The following is a 13,040-nucleotide window of genomic DNA, read 5'->3' on the forward strand; positions in this document are numbered from 1 at the left end:
TTGCACCCGGACACCAGCTCCCAGCTGTTCAAAAACAAAATCCACTACCATGGCAATTAGTGATGAACAAAACATGTGAGTCTTTCCAATAACACCAACATTCCCTGGTATCTATGTCTATTGACCATCCTGCAATCTACAGTCTCATGTGGGAGGTTAATCGAAGCTGTGAAGTTGGATCGGCAAGCCACAGGGAACCTGAATCACACTTGTGGATAGAATAGAGATGTTCTTCAAAATAAACAATTTGTATTTCTCAATCAAAATGAATATACCTCATAAAACATTACCCCCTGTAGCCAAGGCCATTAATGCTCAACAACAGAATTTCATTCTAGAAGTACTGTTAACTCAAGTTTTACTTACAAAACTCTTTCTGGCTACAAAACAATAACTTGATTTGTTATGATGCACTCTGGGTATTGTAGTCCACAGTTGGAGACTGAAAACTGCATTTCATATTATGCAACAAAAACAGAAAATACTGGACAATCTCAGCAGGTCTGACAGCATCTGTGGAGAGAAAAGGGAGCTAACATTTTGAGTCTGGTGACTTTGTCAAAGCTGCAGAAAATGGGGTCAGATTTATATTGTAGTTTGGGGGGGGGGCATGGAATGGTGAGGCTAGATAGGGGATCAACGATCGGTTGAGATTGACAAAAATGTTGTAGACCGAAGACAAAAGGAACAAAAATGGGGGTAATTAAGACTAAGAAGGGTGCTGATAGTGGCACATAGAGATTGGAATGTATGAATGGCAGAACAATGGTAAGCAGTGTGTCAAAGGGCATCTAGGAACATATGTCCGAAGTGGAGTGGGGGGAGGGGGAACAATGGTGAGGAGAAAAACAGATCAATGGAAGAAATGAAAATAAATTGATAGAAATAAAAATGGGGTGAAGGTGGAGGAGAGAGTTCACAGTCTGAAGTTGTTGAACTCTGTTAAGTCCAGAAGGCTGTAACGTACTGTAGCCTTTAAAATGGCTAACTTCCGATTAGACTGGCCAAACCCCGATTTAAAATGGCAAACGGAAGAGGCTGATGGGAAAATCAGCCAACAGGACTCAAACAGGCAGCTGCAGGTAAAACTGTGTATTCGCCTCTGGGGAGGCCAGACAGAATCGATACCTGCAGCCATCAGCATCACAAAACACCAACCATCTGAATATTAATTAGCAATCCCCGGGAACAATGTGCAACAAATTTGACACACAAAGCCAACCCAGACTTTTCGGCGCCAGCAGGCGCCTACACAAAGAGAGGTGAACGACCACCCCAAAACCGCCCATCGATCAAGGAATCGCTCCAGCATTGGAGAATATCGAACCAAGTGATTGGGACGAAGTCCAATCACTTGGAACCAGGTACAGGGTCCGCCCCGAAAGGCGGGAAGCCCCTGGGGACTATAAGAATAGAGTCCAAGTTCAAATCGACCCTTCTTCACCCCTTCTCCTCTCTCCATCCTTTGAGACCCTTCTGCAACAGCCGCTAAAATCGTAAGTCTTACTTCAATGCTCGCTACGAGATAGGCGCTCCTGGCTATCGACCTGTACCAGCTTTGAATCCCGCAGGCTCAGAACCATACGAAAGGCCATTTGTTTCCCTGACCTGGTGGGCCATTTCCAAAGTTAAGTATTGGCCTGTTAGTTGTAGGAAGTAGCTTAGAAGTAGAATTAATGTATAAGTATTGATTACTGTATATAATAAATGTGCGTTGATTTAACTCTTACTAAGCGGTGTGTTGGATTATTGATCATTACTCGGACTTGAACCACGTGGCGGTATCAGAAAGATACCTGGCGACTCAAGAGCAAAGGTGATAGAACAAGAGCAATTAAACCAAGGCTAAGATTAGCAACAGTACCTAAACGGAAGATAAGGTGCTGTTCCTCCAATTTGCGTTTGGCTTCATTGGAACATTGCAGCAGGCCAAGAACGGACAAGTAGATATGAGAGCAGGATGGTGAGTTGAAATGGCAAACGACAGGAAGATGTGGGTCCTGCTTCCGGATGGATTGAAGGTGTTCCGCAAAGCGGTCACTCAGTCTGCGTTTAGTCTCTCCAATGTAGAATTGACTGCATTGGGAGCATCAAATTCAATAGACCAGACTGAAGTCGGTGCACGTGAAGTGCTGCCTCACTTGAAAGAGTGTTTATTTTTTAATTATTAAAAAAAATATATAAATTTAGTGTACCCAATTCATTTTTTCCAATTGGGGGGCAATTTAGCGTGTTCAATCCACCTGCATTGCACATCTTTGTGTTGTGGGGGCGAAACCCATGCCAACATGGGGAGAATGTGCAAACTCCACACGGACAGTGACCCAGAGTCGGGATCGAACCTGGGACCTCGACGCCTTGAGACTGCAGTGCTAACCACTGAGCCACCGTGCTGCCGTTGGAAGTGTGTTTAGGGCCTGAGATGGTGAGCAGGGAGGAGGTAAAGGGGCAGGTGATGCACCTTCTGCGATTGCATGGGAAGGTGCCGTGGGAAGAGAGTGAGGTGTTGGAGGAGTCGACGGCGGTGGGTGAGAAACCATGATTAAAGAAGAATGAAGACGTCAGCAGTACCGTTTTGGAAAGTGGTATCATCAGCACAGATGCAACGGGGGCAAAGGAACTCGGAGAATGGGATAGAGTCCTTACAGGATGTGGTGTGTGAAGAGCTGTAGTCGAGGTAGCTGTGGGAGTTAGTGTGTTTGTAATGGATATTAGTGGACAGTCTATCACCAGAAATTGAAATAGGTGAAGGAACAAGAACAAAGAACATTACAGGCCCTTCGGCCCACCGAGCCTGCGCTGATCCAAATTTCTCATTTACACCTACTACTTATTGACCAAAAGATCTGTATCCCTCCATTCCCCGCCTGTTCATGTGTCTATCAAGATACATCTTAAAACGTTGTTACTGTGCCTGTCTCCACCACCTCCACTGGCAACATGTTCCAGGCACCCACCACCCTCTGTGTGAAATATCTTCCCTGTATATGTCACCTTGAACCTCTTCACCCTTGTAATTGAGTCTACAACGGAAGCGAAGTGTCGGAGATGGATCTGTGAAGCAATGGAAATCTCAATTAAATTATTTGTTAAATATTTTTACATCTGGCACAATCAAAGGTGCTTCTCAAATAAGTTAAAATTAGAGCACATTAATATATTGCAATTTACTTTTGGAAGTATAAATTAAACATGCTGAGAAATTCTGAAGAATATTTACTTCTGTATGTCATTTTCTTTTTTTAAAATATAAATTTAGAGTATCGAAATATTATTTTTTTCAAATTAAGGGGCAATTTAGTGTAGCCAATCAACCTAACCTGCACATCTTTGGGTTATGGGGATGAAACTCATGCAGAGACGGGGAGAATGTGCAAACTCCACACGGACAGTGACCCAGGGCCGGAATTCGAACCCGGGTCCTCAGCGCTGCAGTCCCAGTGCTAACCACTGCGCCACGTGCTGCCCCTGTATGCCATTTTCTATGTATTCACAAATAAGTGAATTGCAATTTTAAATCTTTGCATTACAGATTTGTGAACTGTGACTACCATTGTTAAAATGTGTTCAATAATCTCTTGGAAAGTGTTTTTGGCCAAATATGCTTGTAAAGTGAAAATTCAACATCTGAGTTGAAAATTAATTATATGGGTATTTTCATATTCTTTGTTTTCAGTCTTCAAGAGCACTGTGACCAACCAAAGTCTCTGGCACAGTATGCGATCAAATCTACCCATCAGCTCCGGCATTCAACTGCGTTTATACTCCTCAAATGGCAAAAAAGATGGCACTTATGAGTATGGTGCCAGCAGTACCTCTGCTTCCTTGGGGATGGAGACCCAAAATCCCAAAAGATCTGGTAAAATCACACTTCTATATTGCAATTTGTTGGAGACGAGAGATTGGCCACCAACCAGTACCATTTGTAACTTGACAACACATTTCCCTTGTTGTTTATCCTGATACTTTTGAATTTAGCTCCTTGTGATGTTGGAAAGAGCTACTCCCAGACAGTGGCCGGGATATTCCAGTCCTGCCCACCACACAACTGAAAATTCCCACCCAAAGTAAATAGATCTTTGGCTGGTCTGTCAAATTTTCTGTCCCGTCCGGGATGATTCCCATCTCGGGGCTGGAAAATCCCTGCCAGTAGCATTATGTAAGTCTTAAAAAATCCAGGGGAAGGAAGCTTATACATTTTGTTTATGTTTGTACTAACTTCAGTTAAATCCATTGAAGTATGATGCTAATTTATTAGAATGAGCAGTGCAGCACTTTTTACTTGATCATTTTCCGGAGTAAGTACAAACAAACTTAAATCCTGCAGATTAGGAATATTATGTTTCTATAATTGTGTCCAAATTAGTGTTGAACTTTATTCATAGCTGCAGCAACAAATCTGTGGTTACTTCTTTTATAGTTATGTAAACCAGAAACTTAATGAATGATCTAAATCAAATAATTGTTGCAGGAGTAAGTCACCTGGCCTCTATTCTCTCTGCCAGTGTTGGCTTTTCAACTGGAGATAACTACTGTACCCCATTTCCCAACATTTTTCTTCTATCCTTTGTATTGTTCCTTTTCAACTAACTGGCTGTTTAAAAGCTTTGTAACCATAAAGCATTCCACTTCTCACTGATCTTCTGGGGGGACAGAAATGTCTAACTTCTCACTTTGTATTTGTTATAATCCTCAGACTCTTCCCTCTTGTTATTGAATCATCAATCCGAAGAAGCAATTATGCAGTGGTTACTAAAAGCATTCCGACCAGGCCTAATCTTTTATGAATAAGAAATTTCTCCAGTTTTTTAGGTTTTCCTCCGTAACTATATAACCCCTCATTTCCAGAGCATTCTAATCACAGCCTTTCAATAGCTGTGATGTCCTTCTTATAACAGTAGGTGCCCAACACTTGGGAGAAAATACGTTTTGTGAGAGATATATATATATATATATATATATATATATATTTAAAAAAAAATATATTTATTAAAGTTTTTTAACACCATTTTTCTCCCTTACAAACAATAACCCCCCCTCGTAACAAAAAAACAAACGAGAAATCGTGCAGAGCAAGATATATACATGGCAAAATGATATATTTACACAGCTTTGTACACTGGCCCTCACCCGTACGTGCCAGTTTCCCCAACCCTTCATGTTATGTCTTGCTCATCCACCCTCCCAGGCAGTCTCTTCTCCCCCCCCCTCCCCCCCCCCAAACGTTGCTGCTGCTGCTGACCGACCTTCCTCTAACGATCCGTGAGATAGTCTAGGAACGGTTGCCACCACCGTAGAACCCCTGCGTTGACCCTCTCAAGGCGAACTTAATCCTCTCCAACTTTATGAACCCAGCCATATCATTTATCCAGGCCTCCAGGCTGGGGGGCTTCGCCTCCTTCCACATTAGCAAGATCCTTCGCCAGGCTACTAGGGACGCAAAGGCCAGAATGCTGGCCTCTTTCGCCTCCTGCACTCCCGGTTCGTCCACTACTCCGAATATTGCTAGCCCCCAGCTTGGTTTGACCCGGACTTTCACCACCTGAGATATTGCTCCCGCCACTCCTCTCCCGAACCCCTCCAGTGCCGGGCATGACCAAAACATATGGACATGGTTCGCCGGGCTCCCTGAGCACCTTCCACATCTGTCCTCCACCCCAAAGAACCTACTCAACCTCGCCCCCGTCAAGTGCTCTCTGTGGACCACCTTAAATTGTATCAGGCTGAGCCTGGCACACAAGGAGGAGGAATTAACCCTACCTAGGGCATCAGCCCACAGACCTTCCTTGATCTCCTCCCCCTGCTCCTCCTCCCATTTACCCTTCAACTCATCTACCAGCGCTTCCCCCTCTTTCAACTCCTGGTGTATTTCCGACACCTTGCCCTCCCCGACCCATACACCCGAGATCACCCTATCTTGAACTTCTTGTGCCAGGAGCAATGGGAATTCCCTCACCTGTCGCCTCACAAAAGCCCTCACCTGCATATATCTAAAGACATTTCCCGGGGGTAACTCTAACTTCTCCTCCAGTGCCCCTAGGCTCGCAAACGTCCCGTCGATGAACAGGTCCCCCATTCTTCCAATCCCCGCCCGATGCCAGCTCTGGAACCCCCCGTCCATCTTCCCCGGGACAAACCGGTGGTTACCCCTGATCGGGGACCACACCGATGCTCCCATTGCACCCCAGTGCCGTCTCCACTGGTCCCAGATTCTTAGCGTTGCCGCCACCACCGGGCTCGTGGTATACTTTGTCGGCGAGAGCGGCAGCAGTGCCGTCACCAACGCCCCCAGGCTCGTTCCTTTACAGGACGCCATCTCCATCCTCTTCCATGCCGCTCCCTCACCCTCCATAACCCACTTGCGGATCATCGCCACATTTGCTGCCAGTAGTAGCTCCCCAGGTTTGGCAGCGCGAACCCTCCTCGGTCCCTACTGCGTTCCAGGAACCCTCTCCTTACTCTCGGGGTCTTATTCGCCCACACAATCCCCATAATACTCCTGCCTACTCTCTTAAAAAAGGCCTGAGAAATATTTTTGCAAGTTTCTTAAATTGACAGTTGAACCCCATTAAATAGTTTGATTGTCACAAATTCTAGGATTGACTTTTCCTCCTCGTTTATAGAGTGGGATTTTCTGGCCTGTCGACGGCACATCCCTGCTGCAGGTTTTGTGGCAGCGAGAAGTGCATTCAATGGGAAACTCCATTGCCAACGGCAAGAACAGACAATCCTGCTGCTGGCAAATGGTGACCCATCCTCCGCAGCTGCAGAACATGCCATGGAGGGAGAGAAAAATCCTGCTCACAGTTTTCAATTCCAGACTTAATTCCACTTAATTTTGCCGAATGCTGAATCCTTAATCCTCCTTAAATCAATGAACGGCTTCCACCTCCAACCGACCCCCTCAAGACGAACTTGACTTTCTCCAGCCTCGAGGAATTATGTCAGGTTGCCCACCCACGCCACCGCTTTTGGTGGCTCTGACTCCCCCCATCCAAGTAAGAGCCATCTCCGGGCTATCAAGGAGGCAAAGGCTAAGACATCGGCCTCTCTCGGCCCTAGGACTTCCCGGGTTTTCCGACACGCTGAATATCGTTACCTCTGCACTCAAGGACACCTTTACCCCCAGCACCTTGGACATTACGTTGCAAACCCCTGCCAGAACCCCTTCAGCTTTGGACATGCCCAAAGCATGTGGACGTGATTCGTGGCGCACCGCCTACACCTATCCTCTACCCCCTCAAAAACTACTCATCTGTGCTAAAGTCATTTGTGCCCTATGAATTACTTTTAAACTGAATGAGGCTTAGTCTCGCACGCCCTCTGCAGGGCCTCAGCCCATGTCCTGGCCTCCACTTCCCCACCCAGCTCCTCTTTCCAACGCTTTATATCCCCCACCAGGGCCCCCTCCCAATCCATCAGCTGCTTTCCCCTCCCCTAACTCCACCTTCGACAGCACCTTATCTTGCAAGCCCAAGTACGGTAACCCAGGAAATGACAGCACCTCTCTCACAAAATCACAAACCTGCAGGTATCTGAAACCGTTCCCCTTGGGCAGCTCATACTCTTCGTCCAGGTCTTCCAATTTTGTTAAACTGCCCCGTACAAACAGGTCGCCGAATCGCTCAATCCTTGCCTGCCACCGTTCCCAAACCTCGCATCCAGCCCCCCGCTGCAAACCTATGTCTCAAATCGGTGCCCACACTGAGGCAACCTCCAGTCCCAAATGTTGCCTCCGCTGCCCCCACACCCTCGAGGCCAACACCACCAGTGGGCTTACAGAAAGCCTGGCCGACGAGAACCGCAGCGGGGCTGTTAACAATGCCGTTAAGCTTGTTACCTTACAAGAAGCTGTTTCCACGCCGACCCCTTCCCCCACTACCCATTTCCTAACCATGGCAATGTTCGTCACCCAGTAGTAGCTCATTATATTCGGCAATGCCCTTCTGTAAGACCGTAAGACATAGGAGCGGAATTAGGCCACTCGGCCCATTGAGTCTGCTCCGCCTTTCAATCATGGCTGATATTTTCCCATCCCTATTCTCCTGCCTTCTCCCCGTAACCCCTGATCCCCTTATTAATCAAGAACCTAGCTATCTCTGTCTTAAAGACATTCAGTGATTTCCCCTGCTTCAAAAGAGCCCTCTTGACCCACAAGCTCTTCCCTGCCCAAACAAACCCAGAGATCAGCGCAGTAACCTTTTTAAAGAACGACTTCGGGACAAAGTCCGGGAGGCTCTGAAATACGAACAGGAACCTTTGGCAGCACCCTCATCTTTACTGTTCGTACCCGTCCCGCCAGCGACAATGGTAGTATATTCCACCTCTTGGAAGTCCCCCTTGATCTGCTCCACGAGCCAAGTCAAGCTTAACTGGTGCACCTGCGCTCAACCCAGCGCCCTCTGAATGCCCAGATATCTAAAACACGCCCCCACTACCTTAAATGGCAGCTCTCCTAACCTCCTCTCCTGCCCTCTGGTCTCAATCGGGAACATCTCTTTCTTTCCCATGTTCAACTTGTACCGGAGACCCGGTCAGTGTCCTCCAAAATCCCCATAATGCCCCCAATGTCACCCAATGGGTCCGAAATGTATAATAGGTTGTTGTACATTGAAACCCTGTGCTTGATGCCCTCCCGCACAATCCCTTTCCAATCCCTCAATGCTCGAAGCGCCATTGCCTACTGGCAAAGAGCAACGGGGAGAGCGGGCACCCCTGGCTTGTCCCCGATGCAGCCCGCAATATCCCAAACTCATCTGGTTCGTCCGCACATTTGCAACCGGTGCCTTATATGCAGCAACAGGACCCAGTCCATAAACCCCTGCCCAAACCCAAACAACCCCAACAACTCAGAAATATTCCCACTCCATCTGGACAAAAGCCTTCTCTGCGTCCATTGCCATTACCACCTCCACCTCCTGCCCCTTCGGAGGCATCATAATTATTTTGCGCAGCCTCCTCACATTCACTGACAGCTGTTTCCCTTTCATGAACCTCGTTTGGTCTTTGCCTATCACCCCCGAGATGCAGCCCTCAATTCGTGAAACCAACACCTTCTCCAGCAACTTGGCGTCTACATTCAATAGCGATATTGGGCGGTACGACCCACGCTGCTCCGGATCCTTGTCCATTTTCAATATCAAAGATATGGATACCTGTGATAGTGTAGGAGGGAGTTCCCTTCTCTCCCTAGCCTCATTGTATGCCCTCATCAACAGTTGCCCTTTCCAGTTGCGCCACATCAGCCACACCCTTGTCATCAATCCCCCCCCATCCTCCCCATCCCCTGAGCGCTTGGTCGACTTCCAGGGACCTCTCCCATCAACTGCTCCAACATTTGGGCCGCATACGTGCCAGCCTCCACACCTTCAATGCCTTCGGGCATCCCTCCAGTCCTCAAATTTTACCTTCTGGAGCAGTTCTCTAGTTCCTCCACCATCAGCCTCTTCTGGGTTTCCCGCATCACCCCCACCTTGGCCACTAACGAGGCCAGCTGCTTGTGCTTCCTCACCGCCTCTTCCACTTTCTGGATTGCCTGGCCCTGTGACTCTCTCGATCCCTGGTTTAATCGGCTCCGCCACTTTGGCCAGGTTTTCCAGGGCCTCCTTCCTCTGCTGGCTGAACGTAACGTTCAGAAACTCCAGTAACTGCTCCGTTGACCACTGGGTGGGCAGAACAGCCCCTTTGCCCTCTGCCATCTTAACCTGTGGCGCACCACGAAGATTCTCCTGTTCCAACAGCTTTTTTCTTCTTGCCATGCTCCTAGTTCGTGGATCCATCCACCAGCAACCCCAGAGGAGTTACACCTTCTCGAGGTACTCCTCCACCTCTTTCCAGCCAAAAACTTTGCCCTTTGGATAGGGAAAGTACTAAAAAATGCCACCGAGTCGGAGCCACCAAATATGCAACTGCTACTCTATGGTTGCCACCGGAAGTCTTAAATTTAAAATTCTTATCTTCACCTTCATATTCCTCCATTGACTCACTGCTGCACGCTATTCTGCAACTATTCTAATCTTGCATCCTCTTTCACCATTTGGAATCTTAACTACTTTGCAACCTCTTTCATTGCGTAACCATTGATTCCCCAGGATAACTCTCCCTTAATTCCCTTTGTCTATTTACTCTGCTCTTTCCAACATTCTCAAAACCATTTTTTGATTAAGCTTTCAGTCATTCCTAATTAGCAAGCTAGTTTGACATTAGTTCCTGGATTTCTATTAGCAACCTGATATCAATCAGATTTTCTGATTAGCTATAGATGAGATAGATAAAAGGTTTAATGAAGAAATCCCAGTTGGAAAAATCCTTAAATTCTTAAGAGTAATTAACTAAATCAATATATTAACCATGAGAGTGAGAAAAACCTGACTAGCTGGGAATTAATCAGATAAGACACAATGTTCACATTTTGCAAATTGTTTGAAGACTGCTAGCGAGTGGCAGTAGCGAGAAGGTAGCACAAGTGGCTAGCACTGTGGCTTCACAGCACCAGGGTCCCAAGTTCGATTCCCCGCTGGGTCACTGTCTGCACGTTTTCCCCATGTCTGCGTGGGTTTCCTCCGGGTGCTCCGGTTTCTTCCCACAGTCCAAAGACATGCAGGTTAGGTGGATTGGCCATGCTAAATTGCCCTTAGTGTCCAAACAAAAGGATAGGAGAGGTTATTGGGTTACGGGGATAGGGTGGAAGTGAGGGCATGAGTGGGTAGGTGCAGACTCGATGGGCCGAATGGCCTCTTTCTGCACTGAATGTTCTGAGTGCAAGGCCAAATAGCAGAAAAGACCCTTTGTGTTGTGGAAAACTGGGCTGACATCCCAGTTCCGTTTCGATGGTAACGGTTAGTCAGCCCATAGTGATAATTTCTTGTGGGAAATGTGTTTCGCTCAGACCATCATGGAAAATTACAGCAAATCGATTATCTCTTAAATGTGACAGATACTTGGTCGAATTAATTGAATTATAAATTAGTTAAAACCAATCCCAGCTGTAAAGAGGGTGACACTTTAAAGATAGTAATCTCCTTAAAAAAATCAGTTGTCGGGATGAGAACTCATTCCGGAATCATTCTTACCTAATCGCTAAAACCTATTCTCGTGCTTGCTTTGCAAATCGCTATTTTTTTCTTTTGTTTCGTTTTGTACTGTGCATCTTGATTTGAAGAAATTACCACGAACTATAATTGTATTTTAAATTCAATTCAACTATCTGCGAAAGACAATCGATCTGACTAGCTTGCTGCAGGGCTAGTCGGAACTTCCTAAATTTTGTACTTGAAAATTGACTTTACCAGTAGACACTAAAGCTGACGAATAAAGTTTCAAATAACTTTACCAATATCGCAGTCTGGAATCTCTGTAATTTGGGAACTAAGAAGGGATAACGCACATCCAGGGTTCCGAATAGACACAGAGATCCATCACAACCTCTCTAACAATGCTATTTGATATTTTCATGTTGAACCATGATGTGCAACAATAATGTGCTGTCTCCAGATTTTATGAACATGAATATTTTAACCTGCATATTCCTATTTCATGCCAAATTTATCTTAACAGCTCAAGGACCCAGTGTGTCAAGTCAACCCACTTTGGAGCAAATCCAAGTGAAAGGTGAGCAATTTATTGTGGAATAATTAAATAACAGTTTATGCAAGGTTACAGTAGTGCCACCTGTTCTATCTGTCCAATTCAGATACTTCAACCAGCTCCTTAATCAAAGTTTACCCAGGTGTCTTTATTTATGAGGAGAACAAAGTACGGACACCGAGAAAATGCTTTATTAAATATAGTTGACCCGTAAATTACCCACTATATATACAAGAAACACTCAGGATTCGACTATACTACCCGCAAAGGTTGTTTGGTATGCTGATCAGATCAGATTGCTGAATCCCTCTGGTTTCTCTTTGTGAAGGTGATTCTCACTGCTTGCTTGCTTTCTTCCTTCCTTCCTTCTAGTCTGGTCAAGGTCACCTCACACTCAGAGTCTTCGCTTCCTAGATGTCCGGAATGCCTATTTTTATCCCCCTGCCACCACCCACCTCCTTTTCCACCTGCCCTTGGCCTTTGGCCAATGGAATCTCAGGAGGCAGGGTCTCAGTGCCCAATGGTGTGGTTGATGACCTGTTGATGGGGCACTTGAGCCCGCCTAAGGAGGAGCACTGATTGCTTGGCTTGATGGGTTAACAGGAACTGTGGACACTAGGCCAATGCATCTTAAGTGGGAGTGATAATCACTTGATGGGTGTGGAAACCTAAAATGACCAACTAGGGTATGGTGGGATACCTGACATAAAGATTCAAAGTGTCCCAAAGAAATTGCTGCAGCTACCTCATTAATTCAGTCAGCAGACAAGTGGCTCCTTGTTGGTTGATTACACTGCCTAAAAACTAATTGGTTTCCTGACGAGATCACCCTCACCTTTGTATTGTGACACACACACACCTTTTCCCTATAGCAGTACCACGGAGGGCGATGACGTCAATCGATCACCTCCGCTTTTGTATTGCTAATATACCTATCTCTGTTGAATTACCGCAGAATGCATTGATGTCATTTGATCACCTCTCCTTTATCGAAATTATACCTTTGTCTTAGCCTAAGCCAACAGAAAGGCTCAGAAATTATCGCTGTCACTACCTGTGGGGGATTTTTTTTTTTGTGTATGAAGATCTGTACTTCCCTTTTGTGTGGCTGAGTCTGCTTGGCTATGACCTTTTGATTGTAGTGGTCACTGTCCTTGCGCAAGTAAAACTTAATAAACTTAACTGTGTTGTTACCCGTTACATTTTCAGTCTAAAGTCTTACTCGGAGGTCGAAGTTTTCAACATGGGGTATCAGGAACTGTGTACAATAGGCCAATGCATCTCAAGTAGGAGCGATATTTACTTGATGGGTTATCAGGGGCTGCTCCAGACATGTCCTGGCAGCCTGTCGGAGTTCAGGATATTCAGATTCTGCAGGCTTCTTGCTGGAGCGGGCTGTGGTTTTAATTTAAAGTGCCCAATTCTTTAATTTAGGATATCCAATTTAATCAGCC

The 13,040-nt window shown here is 46.1% G+C and overlaps 1 protein-coding gene across 2 annotated transcripts in view; it reads left to right on the forward strand.

Annotated features, from left to right (window-relative positions):
- slc30a9 (solute carrier family 30 member 9) overlaps positions 1-13,040 on the forward strand; it is a 201,548-nt gene that overhangs the window by 58,344 nt on the left and 130,164 nt on the right. For both annotated transcript variants that reach the window (XM_072496665.1, XM_072496666.1), the window contains 2 exons: positions 3,677-3,859; positions 11,557-11,610. In XM_072496665.1, the coding sequence (XP_072352766.1) occupies positions 3,677-3,859; positions 11,557-11,610 (237 nt within the window). The remainder of the gene's footprint in view (positions 1-3,676; positions 3,860-11,556; positions 11,611-13,040) is intronic.

This window comes from Scyliorhinus torazame, chromosome 3, assembly GCF_047496885.1.
Source record: "Scyliorhinus torazame isolate Kashiwa2021f chromosome 3, sScyTor2.1, whole genome shotgun sequence".
Lineage (NCBI taxonomy): Eukaryota > Metazoa > Chordata > Chondrichthyes > Carcharhiniformes > Scyliorhinidae > Scyliorhinus > Scyliorhinus torazame.